This window comes from Canis aureus, chromosome 21, assembly GCF_053574225.1.
Source record: "Canis aureus isolate CA01 chromosome 21, VMU_Caureus_v.1.0, whole genome shotgun sequence".
NCBI lineage: Eukaryota > Metazoa > Chordata > Mammalia > Carnivora > Canidae > Canis > Canis aureus.
In genome coordinates this window covers 49,687,949-49,706,875 of record NC_135631.1, presented here as the reverse complement: position 1 = coordinate 49,706,875, position 18,927 = coordinate 49,687,949, and the positions used below count along the sequence as shown (strand labels likewise).

The window sequence follows — 18,927 nt, the reverse complement described above, 5'->3', positions numbered from 1 at the left end:
ACAGGGAAACAGCAGAATTAAATGTGAAGCTTCTTTTACAATTAGAAAATATCATAGTAGAAGAAAATAATATGGATCAAACTTCTCTTGATGAGCAACAGTTCTGTGGTACCTATACAGGAGTCTCTTTAGTGCTCTTTCTTTCACTGAGCAGGAAAAGGCTGCTCAAAGTGGCCTAGGAAGGACCCAGAAGGTGTTAGAATTCATGGCATAGGAACCTTGTTCTGTTAAACTGCCTGGATCCCTGGTGTCTCCTTTTCTGCATTTATCTCACAACAATCTCCTTGACAGCTTAATATACAGAAGTCACTGTAGAGACTCAAGAAATACATGCTCTTATCCTGACATGTTTTAAAACATCGTAGGAAAAATGTGACATGTACATGCACAGTCAACCTACAGAGTATTGTGTGATGCGCTGGAGGAGTACAGATGCAGTGCTAGAAGGGTTACTTTGGGCCCCCAGCCTCCCCTGCCACCCTCACCAGGTGATCCAGTCCTTCTAAAGTTAAATTGGGCTACGAACAGATAGGAAAGCTTCCTACACCTGACACAGGGACCATGACACTGTAACCTAAATACCATGAGTCATCAAAACCCACTAAAAATATGGTCTAAATTCACCTCCCAGAGACTCTTCCCTGGCATCTTTCACCAAGAACTCGTATAACAGTACTTTGGGTGGCAGGAAAGGATTTCCTCCCAGAGGATCATCACCCAAACTCCAATACCGAGGTCTACTGGCCCTCTTTGGTGGGTTTGCCGGAGGCTGGCAGGAGCCCCTACCTGGGGAGAGACGTAATTTTCCCCCACTTCTCTATGCAGAAACGCCGAAGCCCATTGCTTCCTCGGAGGGCAGCGAAGCCCTCGTAGGGCACGCTTGATGTTCCCGTGACGAACTGAAGTAATCTCAGCCTCTGCTCATTATTGAAGCGCTCCACGGCGGCCCAGAACCAGCGGATCACAAGATGCCCATCGTGATACCCTGAGTGGGGCAGAAGGAGGGAGCCAGTGAGGATGTGCAGGGAGGAGGAGGAAGGGAGAGAGCAACGGGTGTGGCAGGGCCAGGGAGACCCCAACAGCTGCCACCGGTCTGCCGGGTTCTCTAACGACGGCCTTCACACAGGTCTATGACCTTCTATGCCATCGGGTCAAGTGTCACAACAAAAGCAGATTTAGAAAATAGCCATTTTATAAAAAGTTGGACTTTCTGAGGGGTGTCCTCAGAGATATCTGCTTTCATGGGACCCCACCAGCCATTTTCCTGCCTCATCTAAATGAGACAAGGGGTGGCTAGGGACCCTTGGGACCCTAAGAGACAAAACCCGCATCAACCTAATATTTTACTGTATTTGTCTCTGTCCTGATAGCTTAGTTCTTGGTAACCACGTACTGGGGGAGAGTCTGGAGGGAAAGGGCAAGCTTGCTGAACAGAAGACGCCTGGATCTCCAGCAGCCATCAGTGCTCTTGGAGCGGCTGCCCTCAGGCCCGCTGGGCCGGTCAGGCCACTGCCACCAGTAGAGTTAGGAGAGCCAGCCTGGGCAACCGGCTCAGGTCAAAGAGTCACCACTGATGCAAATGCAAGAGGCATCTGACCTGGGAGAAATCTGTGTGGGAAGTGAGGTGTGCGTGGAGGACGGGAAGGCTCTGGGTGAGTGGAGGACAGGAGAGCTAGAGAACGACAAGAACAAGGAAGAAATCTGCAGGGAACAGCAAGCCCACCAGCGCAGAGCGGGGTCTGGTGAGGGCCGAGGGGAGACTTGCCAGGAGCCTCAGAGGGCGGTAGCAGCCAGGCGGAGACCCTGGGACTCGCCACTGGGGCCAGCGGTTTCCACGCCATGCCAGGAAGTGCCCCGTGATCCCACAGAGGCTCCTCAGGCCCAGTACACTGGGGAGAAGAGGGAGGCTGGGGTGGGGGGCCTAGCTCTCTCTCTGTGGTTTGGATGGTTTCTCTATAATATTTTACACAAGGAAATGGTTTTGAGACTTAAAAAGAAAAATTTATCCATTTTGTGGATAAGGAAGTGGCCTGGTGAAAATAATGTTTCAGGAAGACGGGAGACTAGTTTGGCAGGGTGAAGGTGAATAGGTGGGAGGACTTAGAAATAGGATTTGGGGAAATAACAGAACCGTGTTGTGGCAAACCAAGATTGAGGGGAACGGGGCTCCAATCCTACAGGAAGTGGGATGCACTTCCCTGGTGGCATGTATCCTAGCCCAGGAGCTGGCCTCTGGGTGGTGGCTCTTGGTAATGAGTCTACATGGAGTTAGGCCAGAGCCTATCCCAATGCGGATCACCTGAAGGAATGTTCAGGATGGAGGTTACAGGAAGGCATGTTATGAGAACCTACTTTGCACATGTATTGAGATAAGGCCCAGTTTTGTGTTTTTTTTTAAGATTTTATTTATTTATTCATGAGAGACAGAGAGAGAGAGAGGCAGAGACACAGGCAGAGGGAGACACAGGCTCCCTGTGGGGAGCCTGACATGGGACTCCATCCCTGGACTCCAGGATCACACCCTGGGCTGAAGGTGGCACTAAACTGCTGAGCCACCTGGGCTGCCCTAAGGCCCAGTTTTTTGTAGTCTTTGAAAAGTGATGGAATATATGTTATATATAGATATAAAATGGAATATTATTTTATTTATACTATTTTATTATATAAATAAATATGTATTTGTATTATAATATATTATATTTATATTAGGTATATATAATGATATAAATAAATATATATTTATATTATATTTATATTATTTATATATAATGATATAAATGAATATTTATATTTATATTTATATTATTTATATATAATGATATAAATGAATATATATTTATATTATATTAATATCATATATAATATATTATTTGCATTTATATTATATTATTATATAATTATAATTATATATAATTCATAAATATATAATTACTATATTATATTATTTATATGTAATTTATATAATCATATAAATATTTATAATATATTATTTTATTTATATATTTTATATTTACGTTAAAATATTATATAAAAATATATAAATATTTATATATTTATATAAGTTATATATAAATATATATTATATATTACTTTATTTATATATTTTATATTTATATTAAAATATATTTATAGATAATGGAATATTATTCGACCTCAAAAAGAAATGGAGTGATGAAACACTATAGCCTGGACAAACCTTGAAACAGCAGGCTAAATGAAGGGAACCAGGCCCAAGGCCACATGTTATATGGTTGTTTTTACAGGAAGCACCCAGAATGGGTAAATCCATAGAGACAGGATGCAGATTGAGGGCTGCCAGGCTGGGGAGGGAGGGGGGAGGCAAGTGTTCAATGGCAGGGCGTTTCCCTTGGGGGTGAGGACAGCGTTTTGGACCCAGCTAGAGGTGGGGTCGCAGGGCCCCGGGACCGTAGCAAACACCTCTGCTCTGTTCACTGCCAACCAGCTACCGTGAGGCTGGCTAAGGTCGCCTGGGAGGCCACCGGTCAGACAACAGGGTCGTGGCCTGCACCCCCCGCTCACCGCCCCGGTACTCCGTGTTGTTCCTCCAGTCGTTCAGGTCGATTTCCGCGGTCCCAGCGATCACCAGCTCCAGCTCCCTGGCGTCGAACACGGACACAAGCCTTGAGTCTACGACCTGGAACGAAGATGAGGCTTCAGGTCCAACACCCTGAAGGTGTAGGCATGACCACTCCTTCTGTGGGTTACGCTGGGACACTGACCATCGTTACAACTCTTTTTGTTTTTTGGTTTGTTTTTAATGAATGTACTATCCTGTCTAGGTTCAAAATCGTGGCCTCTGCGTCCTGAAACACAACCCACTGATGAGCTGGGAGCTCGAGAAAGGTCCCAGGGTTTTCACTACCTGGGATACTCCCTCTCAGAATGATGTTATGAGCCAATCTGACCTGATGTTCTCTAGTCATATTTAAGTTTCCAAGTATCATTGAATTTTAAAGGCAGGAGGTCCAAACACTTTGAAGTGACTTGAGGGCTTTTACTATTATCATTTCCCTTGAAAGGTATCCTGTCTCCCACACTAAACTATGACTTCTTTCCTAGATATGGGCATTCTACTTAAAAAAAAAACCAAAAAACTGTATTTCCCTTCCTTTCTCCACTCCGGCCCTTCGTCCCCCCTTCAAAGATCTGGGAAGACCTCCTTTGCTAGGTCGCTGAGCTCTGACTTCAGCCTTGTTGCCACATGGATTGGGGACAACTGAGCACCTCCTCTCAACAAACTGTGGTGGACAAGCCAGCAGGCAGTGTTGACCTCCACTACGGGCAGAGAAAGAAACCTTCCAAGACCCAAGCTCTGAGAAAACACTGATAGTGTCTTGTTTCTAAATTGCAAAGGCTAAAGGACACCAGCCTTGGATGCCCAGGAAGCTGGCAGCCGTCCCCGTCCTCTTGATTTATTACCTTAGTGGGGATCATATGGCACAAAGTGACACTGTAACGAAAGAGAAATCTAGCAAGAGTGGACAATGTGCCCCAATGCCTTCACTACACTTAATGTAATTTCACTGAGTGAAAGGAAACAGCATGCACATGTCCTGACAAGAGACACTGAATGTTTGCATATGTGTCACAACATTTCTGTGAGAGCATTTTTCACCTGCCACAAGAGGAAGGTTTCTCAGAGATCTTGGACTCCTCCTTTGTCTACCCTAAGGGGGTCCTCTCTGCACCCTGGTGACTGGAGTTGAGCCCTCCACCCACCTTGGTTCTTCTCCTTTCCCCCCAACAGGCTGTGGGGTGGTGAGGGCCCTGGCCCTGGCCTGCCTTCCTCAGCCGGGCCTGGGTCTCACCTCGTAGAAGCCCCGCACCAGCGCCTCCGTCTGCTGTACCACACCACGCTCCACCCGCCACTTGACCATCCTCTCGATGTATTCCTTCTTGTTCTTTTCCGTCACCTGGGTGTTGGCTCCTCCAGATTTCAACTCCCTTTCGGTTACCTTGTGGGGACACATGAAGACTGTGATGCCTGTTGGCTCAGCTGACCTTGCAGTGACACATATCAATTCTAGTAGGGTGAACTATTTACAGAAAGTCTTCTTCACATGGGTTCGGCCTTCTCACCTCCTTAATTCTTTTTCCTTTCCTGGAAGTTACTACAAAAGCTCTGATTGTTCTCAGAGGATAGTTATGCACCTCGGAAAAGCTGCATTTTTTGATGTGTTATAATGGGGAAACATATTTTCTTGACTCAAGAGGGATAATGGGACTAAACGAAAAATGCCCCTGGTTGTCCTGGGGGAAAAGATGGACCAGAAGGTCCTGATACTCAATTCCCCCAAATCCCAATTAGATTACATTCTCAAAAGCCACCAGCCTCCCCACCCAGAGCAGATCATTGACAGGAAAATGGCAGAGGATGGGAAGATGGCTTTTACAGCTGGGTATAATATTGGCTGGAGAATGGCAGAGTGATGTTGAGAAAGGAAACGGAGAAGGACCCTGCCACTTAGTACGGTGGTGCTTGTTTGTTAGGACAAATGAATCATTAAGAGAAGTTATGATCTGTGCTCTATCTTTTGAAAGGCGAGGCAGGGGATGACATGTTGGAGATTTTTATCAAAAGTGTTGGGCATTGGAAGGGATTGTCCGTCATCTCAAATTCACTGAAGGGGTTCATCTCACCACTCAAAGCTGTAAGAAGGGAGGCATTGCTGTGTTTAGCCATTGGTTTAAGAAACGTAGATATGTGTAGTTGGCGTTCGTTGACACAGGTACCTAAACAGTCTGCAGAAGTCTGATGTTATTTTTTCTTTTATCACTTAGGTGACTAGTGCTAATTATAAAATACTGGCTGGTTTAATATCCTAATTGCCACTCAATATCCACATTCCTTGGAACCTCTGATTTTCAGCTGCCCAGTTAGAGACGAATTCCTGACCTTGCTTTAGCTAGGTGTGCCGTGTAACTAAATTCTGGCCGGTAAGGTGTAAGCAGGAGTGTTGTATGGCACTTTCAGGAACCTCCTTAAAGTAAGGGGCTGTTGCTCCTTTGTCCTGCTGCTTTAGGCACAAGCAGGATGGTTGGGGCACTATTTGCTTCTGGGCCTAAAGTAGGCATTGCAGCCGTGGGTTGTCTAGACTTTAATGTGAGAAAAAAATAAACTTAAAAAATAAACTTAATTTCAGTAGGGTCATTTTGGGGTTCTTCACAGGCAGCTGACCCTAATCCTAACACACACACACACCTAGGAAAAGCTTATGATGTCTTTCATCTGCATCTACCTGCCTGCTCCTCAGGATCTCCTAACTTGCCAAAACAAGGGCTATAACTCAGTTTTCTAAAACCATTAGTGACCTCATTTCAAGAGGAATGAGATCTGTTTAAGCTTTACACAGATATACATTATTCCAGATCTACAACGCAGCCTTATTTTTATCATTGGGAACATTTTAAACTTCTCTCTGAGTTGTTCAATGCCACACACACATTAAGGATTGATCTTTTGTACTTTCCATGTTATTTTCTCCCCCTCTCATTTTATGGGTTCAGTTATTCGTAGTTTACTTCATTTTTTTGAGCAGGTAATATGTGTCCATGAAATAACATTCAAATGGTATAAAGGGCCATAAATGAAAAGCAAGCTTCTCTCCCATCTCACCTCCCAGCTATATAATCTCCCTACCTGGAGAAAATTGCCCTCACGTCTCTTCCAAGGAGAATAGACATACATACCAGGGAATATGTATATATCATCATTTTCCCCCATAAACGATAGCATATTATGTACACTGTTCATCACGACACTTTTTTCACCTAACAATGTACCTTGACAATTGTTTTATACCAATCCAGATCTGACTTATTCTGTTTTTGTTGTTGCTGTTGCAATACCCTTCTTACTGTTGTAAGTTGATGGCTGGCATGTCTTGCACTTTTTAGTCATACATCCCACTGGTTCACTATTCCATTGCGTGAATGTATCATAATGTATTTAACCAATGCTCTATTGCTGGACATTTAGATCATTTCAGGTCTTTTGCAACTGTCGACAACGCTGCAGTGAAGATCTTAATACACTACTCACTTGAACTAGGTGTGAATAAATATCAGTAGGACAAATTCCTGGGTGCTGTCTCAAGGGCAGGTACATTTATTTTTTTATTTTTATTTTTTAGGTTTTTATTTAAATTCTAGTTAGTTAACATACAGTGTAACACTAGTTTCAGGTGTAGAGTTCAGTGATTCATCAATTATATACAATACCAGGAAGGCAGGTGCATTATGAATGAAGGTAGCTACCACAAAGGTGCCTTTCATAGACAGTGAGCCAAACTTCCACTTACTCCCACCTATACTCCTGTACAGCATGCCTTTTCTCTACATCATCTCCAAAATGGAATACTGCTAACCTTTCTGATTCATGACACATAAGGGAAAATGGCATTTCACTATGCTTTAATTTACATTTTTACAATTTGTGAATGAGATTATTTCCTCATATTTCCTTTTCTGGGAACTATTTATGTTTTGCTAATTTTCTATTTGTTGTTGATAATTTCTTATTGATCTGTGAGATCTCTTCCTATATTGAAAGAATCGCCTTTTGTGTGTATACCATAGTATATTCAATATTATGCCATTTTTACTTTGTTTATGCTGTATTTTTGCCACACAGAATTAAATAATAATTTTAGTTCACTATGTCAATCTCTTCTTTTATGACTTTGAAAGTTGTGTCACATATACAGTAGCATTCCTTACTGGAAGATTAAAAATAAAAATTCTAGCATTTTCTTCTTTTTTATTTTTATTTTTAAAATTTTATTTATTTTTAAAGATCTTATTTTTTTATTTTTTATTTTTTTAAAGATTGTATTTATTTATTCACGAGAGACACAGAGAGAGAGGCAGAGACACAGGCAGAGGGAGAAGTAGGCTCCCCACAGGGAGCCTGATGCAGGACTCAATCCCAGGACCCTGGGATCATGATCTTAGCCAAAGGCAGTGCTCAACCACTGAGCCCCCAGGTGCCTATTTATTTATTTTTAATGGATTTCTAATCCAGGTAGAATTTATTGTGATGTAATGAGTTAGGTTAGGAATCTAACTTAAAAGTTTTTAAGATGGCTACCAGTTGTCTTAATAACACCTGCTAGGGGATCCCTGGGTGGCTCAGCGGTTTAGCGCCTGCCTTTGGCCCAGGGCGTGATCCTGGAGTCCCGGGATCGAGTTCCGTGTTGGGCTCCCAGCATAAAGCCTGCTTCTCCCTCTGCCTGTGTCTCTGCCTCTCTCTCTCTCTATGTCTATCATGAATAAATAAATAAATCTTTTAAAAAAATAACACCTGCTAAATGATTGTATTTATTTTACAAATTAACCCTCTGCTGCGGGGCAAATGTAAAGAATGGCAAAAAGAAGTCACACATAGCAAATACTGTATTTCATACTTTTATCTAATACATGCAGGACAGTTAAGTGAATTGCATTTTTTTAAAAGATTTTATTTTTAAGTAATCTCTGCTCTTAGCATGGGGCTCGAACTTACAACTCCAAGGTCAAGAATCACACACTCCACTGAGTGAGCCAGTCTTGTGCCCAACGTATCATGTATGTTTGGGCATATTTAAATGTGTTCTCTATAGTTGTAAGAAGGAAAATTTTTTCCTCAAATATGGAAGAGGGTATTCTTTACAGATATGTTTACACAAAGGAAATTCAACAGAATCCTGATATTTTCCAGGACCTGTCCAAAATTCCTGACTATGGTATAGGTGCTGCAAAGTTCAGTGTGTACCTGTCATACACAGACTCAGCACGCCATTCACATTTGTGCTTCTGCTTATAGGTACTTATAAAGCCTATCAGCTCAATTCTCACAATGACACATTACAGATTATCACTTGTAGAGGCTTTTGAAATCTCTTGTAAATGATTCAGGCTATAGTTAACCTATAAAACTGTAACCCAGAAGATTCAAAGATATATAAATACTGGTGGGGAAAAAATAAGAGGCTTTATCTTATTAAATAATATTGATATACATGCATTTTGGAGGAGCAAATATCTAGATGCTAGTGATTAAAATAAGTATTTTTTGTAGCTGCACAGATCACAGAACTACCTTCCAAATGTATGTCACACTTCACAAAAATGTTTTCTAATCCATTATCACTTTGGTTTTCAAAGACTCTATAAAATAGATCCATGTTGTGAAAAGGAGAAGGAAGAAGACATGGGCAGCTTTCTTAAAGGAAGTAGTCCTCAGAAAATTATCTTTCAAATGAATGAGACTCTTTGTTTTCTAGATTAAAAACAAAATCCCATTACTTTAAGATCCAGCAATTCCACTTATGGGTATACAGCCAAAAGAATTGAAAGCGAGGACTTGAACAGATAAATTTACACAGCAGCCTTATTTGCAATAGTCAAATGTGGAAGCAACCAAAGGGTTCATCAACAGGTGGATGAATTAATAAAATATGTTATATATATGTATATAGCATAATTCCACTATATGGAATTCAGCCCTAAAAAGTGAGGAAATCCTAACACATGCTATAATGTGGATAACCTTGAGGACAAGGTGTTAAGTGAAAGAAGGCAGTCACAAAAAGACAAATACTGTATGACTCCACTTATGTGAGGTATCCAGAGCAGCCAAATTCAGAGAGAGAGAGTAGAAGGGCTGTTATCAGGGACTGGGGAGAAGGAAAAGTGTGGAATTATTGCTTAATGCATATAGTTTCAGTTTTGCAAAATGAACAAGTCCTGGAGGTTGATTGTACAACAGTGTGAACATACTGAACAATACTGAACTGTAGACTTAAAAACAGTGAAGGTGGTAAATTCTGTTATGTGAATTTTCCACAGCAAAAAAACAAATGCTTTTTTCCAAGCCCCATATCCCACAAACCTGTCCAAAAACTTCTTCGTTAACAGTGAAAGTGAGGTCTAGGATATCTGTGATGTTGTTGTCCTTCATCCATTGCAAACTCTGGTGGAACTCCTCATCCAAATATTCCAGGTCACTCAAATCACAGGGCCTGGATGCATTCCAAGGGTGAAAGGTAAACAGATTGTTAAACAAACAGCTGCCCAGACCTGGCTAAAGCAACGTAGACCGATTCTAATAATTTGGTATTTTTGAATATATTGATGAATCTTTGTAGTTCATTCAATGCTTTTTTTTTTTGAAATAACAATAATAAATATGGGATAATTATTGACTCATGAACTCTTGAAGGCAATTGGAGAAAGTTTTAGAAAACATTTTAAATCAGACTAAGTTTTAGATTAATTCTACTTAGTGTAATATAAAGTTTGTAATCTTACTGTAATTATTTATATAAACGGATTCATATCCATTATATGATGTTATAATAGTCTCCTATGCTTATATAAAATCTCCAAATGCCTTTTTATTGTACTAAAAGGTTTATGTGATATGTAAGCACTCAGAAAAGCAAACAAAGAGGAATGGTTAGGGCAAAACAGGGACAGAGTGAGAGGTGCCAGGGAAGCTGGCATCTCCTGTCCTCAGACGGGGCTGGGTAGACCATGGCCCACGATAACACACTTACAGTCTCAGGAGTGCCTTATAGAAGGGCCTCGTGAAGAAGGCATCGAGAAGGTACTGATGGATCAAAGCCAGGCCTAGGATACGACCACTAAACCTGAACCTGGAACACAGACAAGGCAGAGAAATTTAAGGGCAGGTGGAAATTTATATTGTTAAAAATCATTTGTATTTGTATTTAACGTGTTTCCTGATAGTACTCATTGTAAGAGGCTCAAGGAATTTGCCAACTGATGACAGAAGGGAGGTACCCATTCTCCTTCTCCTCATTCTTTACCATAAACAATGCCTAGGTACTTGGTATGTGTGAAAGCAACTCTCCTCTCTCCCCCAAGTACCAGAATAGAGTCATTATGCTGGAATCCTCTTCTCAGAATTGACAGCATGGGGACCCGAGAGAAGAAACACACTGATAAAGAAGTCTGGAACCCTAGATAAACAGTCCACATTGAACCCAGGGAGGACCTGAACCCAAGGACAAAGAACGTTTTCTGGACCATACGTCCTTATCTATTCAAGCATTCCAGAGATACCACCTGAAGGTCTAATGTGTGACCAATACATGCCGGGAGGTAGAGGATTTGAGTGGGGGTCATACATGGCAGTTGTGCTCACAGTCGGTAGGAAGAGTTACAGGGAATCACGTTTTGGTAAGGATAAGCTGAGCCTACATTGCTATTTAATATTGACAGCCACATACACACAAAGAATGGATCTCTGCTGGGAAGAACAGGTCCTGTAGATCTGGTTACCTCCAGATGTAAGGGCTTTTAATAATTTAAATTCTTGGGGCAAATCCTGGGATTTTTTTTTAATATCCTGGAATTTGTGCTAATAACCTGCTTGACTGAGTGCTGAGTCTCCCTGGGGCTTGATCCCATTGTTGCCCTGCTCCTAAACCAGATTTTTGTCTGGTTCGTCTAGCATACTGGTTCTCTCACCGTGTGGGCCTTGCCCATCTCTGGATCCTACCTCCAATACAGGGGTCTCCCTGGCCTCTTTCCATCTAAATAGATTTTCACCTAACTGTAGACTTAGTTTTGACTTTTATCAGATCCTCCCACTTGGAATTTTCAACTAATACATCTCTACTACCTTTCGTGAGACTCTTTTCAGACTCAGAAGATTTCTTACTCTAGAACTACTTTAAAAATTATTAAAATGAATAGATCATCTGATCCTATTGAATGAGCATAATTATAAATAACTCTTCAAATTGACATATTTCAAGTGATCAATTCTATTTGCAGGAAATAACATACAAATATCAATGTACGAATATTACTGACTGAAGAGATTAGAGGCAAAGGAAATCTCAGTGAAGGTGCTATGGGGGCACCGTGCGTGGGGGATCTCATAGGAAATCAGATGTCTTAGAGTCCTTGAGGTCAACATGCCCCACTAGTGCTTCATCCCTCAGCGGTCTCTCCCGACCAGCTCAATACCTGACCAGTCCCCCACATGGTGACCACAATCCTGTGTATACAGACACAGTTTACTTCTACCCCAGTTGAGGCTTACCCACTCTAACTGACTCTAAGCATTACAGCTGATCCTTCTAGCATGATGATGGGGTTGTAACCATGCAGATGGAGATGATCAAGACACTCAAAGCAGAAAGAGAGCAAACATCAACACAGGTGCCTGGCCAAGTACCCTCCTCACTTAGAGCTGGCCCCCGAGGGCCTAGTAAAGAAAAATTGTAATCTTAGCAGGTAGTAGGTATCCACAGATAGGGAGCAGATGAAAATATTATACAAGAACACAATTTTCAGCTCAATGTTAAAAAAAATGAAATATTTCAATGAATCGTAAATTTTCTAACAAAATATAAATTATTCAACTCTATTCAAGAAGAAGCAGAAAACTTAAATAGACAAATAACCACCGAATGAACTAGAAGACTATAAGGAAAAAGGACTACATACAAAATTGTTGGTGAGACTAGATACACACATACACATGTTTAAAAACATGTTTGTTTCTTTCAAAACCTCCATGGATAGAAAACCCCTTTGCTATTTATATAGTTCCAGAAATCAGAAAAGGATAGAAAACTCCGTAATTCATCAGTATGAGCTATCATCATCACAAAATGGAATCTAGCAAAGAGCAAAAGAAAGAAAACTAAAGATATTTCACTCATACATTAAAAAAAAAAACCCATAATTAAAACACCAGAACCTACCAATTCATTCCCAGAACAATGAGAAGTGATTAAAGATATTTGGTTTTAGGAAACTGAGGATAGTTTAATATTAGGTATTGTTATTAAAATAAATTATGAAATCAAAAGACAAAAATCATATGACTTTTGTTGTTGAGAGAAGCTGGTTACTTGATAATATCTGCCATCAATTTTGAGGAAAAAAATCTTTGTAGTAAAGCAGGAATAGAAGACTGCTTCCTTCCCATAATGAGGAGCATCTATCTCAGCACCCTATTTAACAGTAAAAATGCAGAAGGAGGCTGCTGACCAGCACCCTTTACAATATGCTCTCAGCTCCAGTGACTGCTATTACTTATGAGTGAAAAATTGGAAACAGATTGGAAATAACTTTCAATGAATGTCTATTGGGCCAACACATGTTACTCACGTTATCTTCCTGACTCTTGCAACAGCTCTATTTTCACAATTCTAGCTCTCTTCATTTCATAAACTAAGAAATTGAGGGTCCATAATTAGCCCCAAGCAAGTGGTAGGGTGAGAACACCAATGCCTATCTGCGTCACCCCAGATCACGCCCTTCCCTTTGTGTCCATTTGGAGAAGTTGAACAGTAGAGAAGTTAATCCTCTGGTCTAGGGTCCAGGTTGTCTGGCCTATGATCTCATGCAAAGACTTAACTACCTGGTCTCCATTTCCTCTTCTGGAAAACTGCACTCTTTAAATGATATTATTATCTTATTTTATGTTGGCTTCCAGCACCGACTTCTGCTAATTAGAAATACTTTGGCTCAAGTGAACTTCAACTAGCTTAAGCCAAGGGGGAAATTCTTTTTTTTTTTTTTTTAAGATTTTATTTATATTCATGAGAGACACTTAAACACACACACACACACACACAGAGAGAGAGAGAGAGAGAGAGAGAGAGAGGCAGAGACACAGGCAGAGGGAGAAGCAGGATCCCTGCAGGGAGCCCGACGTTGGACTCTATCCTGGGTCTCCAGGGAGGAAGGTGGCGCTAAACCGCTGAGCCACCCGGGATGCCCGGGAAATTTTTTACAAGTCCCTGGTGATATCTCATGGAATTTGGGGTCAGGGATGCAGTTGGGTGTCAGGAAGATGAGGGACCTGAGTGACCTCACTCTCCCTTGTCCACCTTCTCCTCTTCGCTCCTCTCTTTGCACATCTGCTCCTTTCTTCTCTCTCTATGTCAATACTTCCTATGGTTTTCATCCTCAAGAGACCAACTTGACCCTCTCTAACCCAGGTCCAAGGTTCCAGCATGATTCCTTGCTTGTTGCAACTCAGGTTGGCTGCCCACCCTGGACCAACCGTCAGTGATCAGGAAAGCAAGGTCTGGGGAGGAATCTCCGGGTTTGATGTCTTGCCCAGTGCTGTGCAGTGAGGAGCACCACTGCCTACCTCTCAACAAGGGGCTGCGACCAGATGGAGTGCAGCAGATGGCATGGTTTCTAGCACAGGAGACTTGCAATGCAGACCACCGATACACAGTTGTTTATTTGCTTTGAATGGGTAGATCATAAGATGGAATTTCTTCTTCTTCTTCTTCTTTTTAGAAATATCATTAAATCATTTACTCAGTAACAACACTTAGTAGATAACAGAAACACACTACACATACTCATTTCCCATTTGGCCTGAATAAGTAGTTTTGCTACACAATGCCTTCCTAATATAAGTTTTTCTATGGCCAGGGAAAACAGCATTTTAAATAGTTCATAAGATGGAATTTCTAAAGACAAAAGTATACTGGTTTCACAGGCTGATGTGGGCCACTAGTTAGCCCTCGATATTTTTCTGAAGGTGTGCAAGCAATCCAGGATAATGTGGTTTGGCTTTACATAAACACAGACAGGATGGCTCAGAGCCAGACCAATATACATAGTAAACTATATTTCAGAGCCATGAACTATGATCTGGGATGTGTTTATGTAAAGCACAATCCAATTGTACAATTCAAGTCGCTTAAAAAAACATAGATTGAAATGGAAAACCTTTACCAGTTGATGAATTGCCATGGTGCATAATTTCATTTATGAGAAAACATCTTCTAGTAATTTTGCACTTTCTTTGTTTATCTCACTTAGCTTGAACAATTACTTGTTGGGAAATTGATTGCACTTATTACCAACGTGTAGGAATTATGAAATAGAAAGAAATTATGCTTCTTTAGCCTCTGTATTGATAATTGAAGACATTGTGCACATAACTGAAGCAAAAAAGTTTATGTTTTGACCGAAATTACTTGGCACAAAGAGGTTTTTCTTTTTTTAAGATTTTATTTATGAGAGACAGAGAGAGAGAGAATAAGTGTGAGTGTGTGGAAGGGCAGAGGAGGAGGGAGAGGGATTAGCAGACTCTGTGCTGAGTGCAGAGCCTAGCGTAGGGCTCAATCTCAGGACTGCAAGATCATGACCTGAGCTGAAATCAAAAGTTGGACACCCAACCAGCTGAGGTACCCAGGTGCCCCACAAATAAAGGGTTTTACGGACAAATAAAAGTAAGTCCCTACAGAGGTAGCCCACTGTGCCTTCTCTGCCTATGGGTATTCATGTGTCACTTTAATATCCAGGCCCCAGGGTCCCCAGTTGCAGAGCCCCCATGTGTGAACTCGCAGGACCTCTGTTCCTCTTTCTTCACCAGGGGCCCTGCGAGAAATCTCGGCTGATACTGCAGGCCAGCCTGGCTCACAGAGTGTGACACTATTCCTCCTTTTCTCGGCTGCCATTCTTGAAGCCATACTGCTCTCAGCACATCCCAGAGATGGTTGAAGTGCTGCATGTTCTGGTGCCACTGCCAGCAATCCCCGAGCTGCCGCTGCCCGAGATCTGCTCTTTGGAGTGGCTTAAGTTCATTTTTATGTTGCTGATAGGGAATAGCTCCTTGTATTGATCTGCTCTGTTAGAGGGACTTCACAGCAGAGTTGCTAGGGACCTGAGAGTTTACTAGGATTCCTCTTTTTTTTTTCCCCAAAGATTTTATTTATTTATTCATGAGAGACACACACACAGAGACAGAGACACAGGCAGAGGGAGAAGCAGGCTCAGCAAGGGGAGCCCAATGTGGAACTCGATCCCAGGACCCCAGGATCATGACCTGAGCCAAAGGCAGATGCTCAACTGCTGAGCCACCCAGGTGTCCCTAGGATTCCTTTTGAAGTTTACTCACTGTCCTTCAGTCCCTAGGCTGGCAAAGTCATGGTGGACCTAAGGAGCAGCTACTACTCCTCATTCAGAGCTCAACCTCAGGCTTGCTGGCCCCTCTGGCTTGCTGCGCCATCCTTCTGCTTCTCTTGAGCTGTATCATTTCTGAGGACCCCAGATTCCCTGCTCACACTTGCTTTCTGTTGGCTCCCCTTTGCAAGCATATCAGACATGCCCACATGTGTTCGATTCCAATGGGGGGCACCATTCAACTTCTCTTCACAGGAGGGGCCTCAGGCCCCAGGTAAATCAGCAGATGCACATGCAGACAGCATGGAAGTGTTGAGGACATGAGAAGATAAGGCATGTCCTCTGACTACATGTACCAGACCTGTCTAAATCTGCATGTCACCTACACCATGGCAGGCCCCTCTGAGACCCTTCCCTGGTACTAGATGGTTGGTCTCAATCTTTTCTCCATTCCAGCCACCTGAAGGATACAGTACTCTGATGGGTCAGGAATGGGGCCTCCCTCCATCAGTAATCCTCAAGTCTGGAGAAAAGAGTTTCCTTCTGGCTCCACCTTGGGTATAATATGAAAACTCCCCAGGATATTCCAATACGCCATCACCCTAAGATGTATTCCTGATCCTCTAAAAACACATAAACCATATTTTCCTATTTATTTACTGGTCAGAGATTAATCCGCAGAAACCCATTTGGACCTAAGACATCACAAAAATAAGATCAAGATAGCAAAATACCAAGAACTCCACATTTAATAGGAAAAAATCTTCTTTTGAGAGTCAGTCAGCTATGGGTCTCATTGTTAAGAAGGCATGGTCTGTTTTCCTTCAGGGGTAGAATGTGGATGGTTCACAGTTATGTTTCTCAACCTAACCCCACCAACCCTGTGATTTTTAGAAACAATCCCTGGACTCTAAGTTCTTTTCATAGCCTTGATTTTCCATGTGTTGCAAGTTTTGGTTTTTTGGTATCATCAACCCTTATCCTCCTGGCAAAGAAAACAAAACAAAACAGAATTGGGTATTTTTTAGTGTAAAGAAAAATACACACAGCGTAGAAAGTATTAAATAAAAGTACATTAACTCTGTCACATGAGGCACTCTCTTGGACCTTGATGGGTCTTTCTCTTGCATATCAGTTGGTGAGAACAGATACTTTGTGTCTGTGTATGGGGCAGCCTTGCCGCTCCTGCTTCTCTGCAGCTTCCTCTTTTCACACCACAGGGCAGCACAGATACCCTCACATATTTGCAAATATAGGGTTTCATCGTGTTATTTAGATAAACTTGCAAAGTATTTCATTTCATAAATGTTCTTCTCTTGGTGTGGCCCTTCCTGCTCTGATGGAAACCTAAGTAGTTTTCATCTTTATCCATCTGCTCATAGGTTTTGGGGGAGGCAGCATGCAGCCAGTTAACTATGGGACCATCAGAGGACTTCTGTAATGGGCAGATGTCACTCTTCAGTCATCCTCAACAACAGCTCACCAAATATCTGGAGGATGAACTGACATTGCCTCTGATGAAAGCAACTGGAGCCACTTTGAGTTTTCATAAAGACATGGAAGGAGATTATGGCAGGAGATACGAAAGGAACCAAAGTTACTGGCGAGGATTTATCTCCGTTCCATCTGAGCTTTGTACATTTCAGTGAGTTCAAAAGGTAATGAATGGAGTTTCACACATTTCTGGCACATCTTCCCACGTTGTTTGAAGGCCCAACAAAGACTTGACTCTCTCCTTGAATGTATTACTGTTTGTTGACTCATTACTGTGTGCCGCTGGCCAATAATCCCAAACAAGTAGTGTGGTGGGAAAGACAAAACTGCAAGTTCTAAGGTCACGCTGCCTCAGTTTAACTCCTCTGACCTGTGTGACTTTGGGCAAACTGCTAAACATCCAAGGACCTCAGTTTACTCATCTGCAAAATGGGGGTCATAATGTTGTATAGGGCAAGGGCACAAACACAAAAGGGCTAAAACACAAGGGCCCAGGGACTAGTGGAGGTCAGTCCACCTGAGTGTTTAATAGACACCATCTACATACTGGCATGCCTCTCCCTTAGAACCCAGGGCCATACCCCACGCTGGACTGAAGGGTGAGAATGTGGACTGGGCCAGTGGACTAGCCGGCAGTTGGCTGCTGCTACAGAACTACAAGCTTTTTCTCTGCTTACACAAAACATTCACAGATCACAATGCCTGGCACAGGTAAGGGACCCCATCAAGGTTTGTTGACTTGAAGTAAATTAAAAATGCTCATCTGATTTTGTCCCAGGGGAGCACGACTATACCAGCCTACTGGAAATTTCTGCAACATCATATACTATTTGATGCCCGTCTGATTGGGTTAATTGCTCACATTTCCAATATCGATAGAGGTCCCCGTTCAGGAAGACAGAATGACTGAGCTGCAGAGGAGACTGGGTGACTGGATCAGCATATGGAAGGACGTGGCAAACGTTTTACACCAAGACACCAACGTAGTAGCAGGCTTCTCTCTCCCTCACACTCCCTCTTCGATCTGTACAGCGGGACTTTCCATGGGAATATGTTTTTGTAGGGGGTAGTATGTAATGATTTCACAGCGTATTTTTCAAATGATTCTTTAAACAAAAGCAGTTTGCTCAATGGCAAAAAATTCAGTCAGGAAGTTAGGGAGAGGAATTTCTTGTTTACAGGCTGGATTTATGGAAGGGAAAGCAGATGGCTTGACAAGTGAAGAAAATAAGACCTAATGATACCCTGGAAGGACATTTTGGAGACTGAAACAAAATACTCTCAAAAAGCTTCTAATTAATCCCTTGATATGAAAGTGATATAAAATGGAATAAAACCCTCAGTGTAGCACCAGGTAATATGCCAAGTCAAAAAGGTTCTGCTGTGGTGTATCTGGTAGTTTGATCCCCTGGCATTAAACATGGGCCCCTAATAGTTGTTGCAAGGTGTCTCTGAGTTTGGTGATCTTCTCAGTCTTGCCCTGCAAGCCTTCAGTCTCCCTCTGTGCGACTCTGGTTG

General features: G+C 42.1%; 1 protein-coding gene across 4 annotated transcripts in view; it reads right to left on the bottom strand.

Moving 5' to 3' along the window:
• The window catches only part of HECW1 (HECT, C2 and WW domain containing E3 ubiquitin protein ligase 1), a 441,131-nt gene that overhangs the window by 10,553 nt on the left and 411,651 nt on the right, over positions 1-18,927 (bottom strand). For all 4 annotated transcript variants that reach the window (XM_077864126.1, XM_077864125.1, XM_077864127.1 and 1 more), the window contains exons 24-28: positions 10,560-10,658; positions 9,893-10,022; positions 4,830-4,976; positions 3,541-3,655; positions 787-985 (exon numbers count right to left, since the gene is read on the bottom strand). In XM_077864126.1, the coding sequence (XP_077720252.1) occupies positions 787-985; positions 3,541-3,655; positions 4,830-4,976; positions 9,893-10,022; positions 10,560-10,658 (690 nt within the window). The remainder of the gene's footprint in view (positions 1-786; positions 986-3,540; positions 3,656-4,829; positions 4,977-9,892; positions 10,023-10,559; positions 10,659-18,927) is intronic.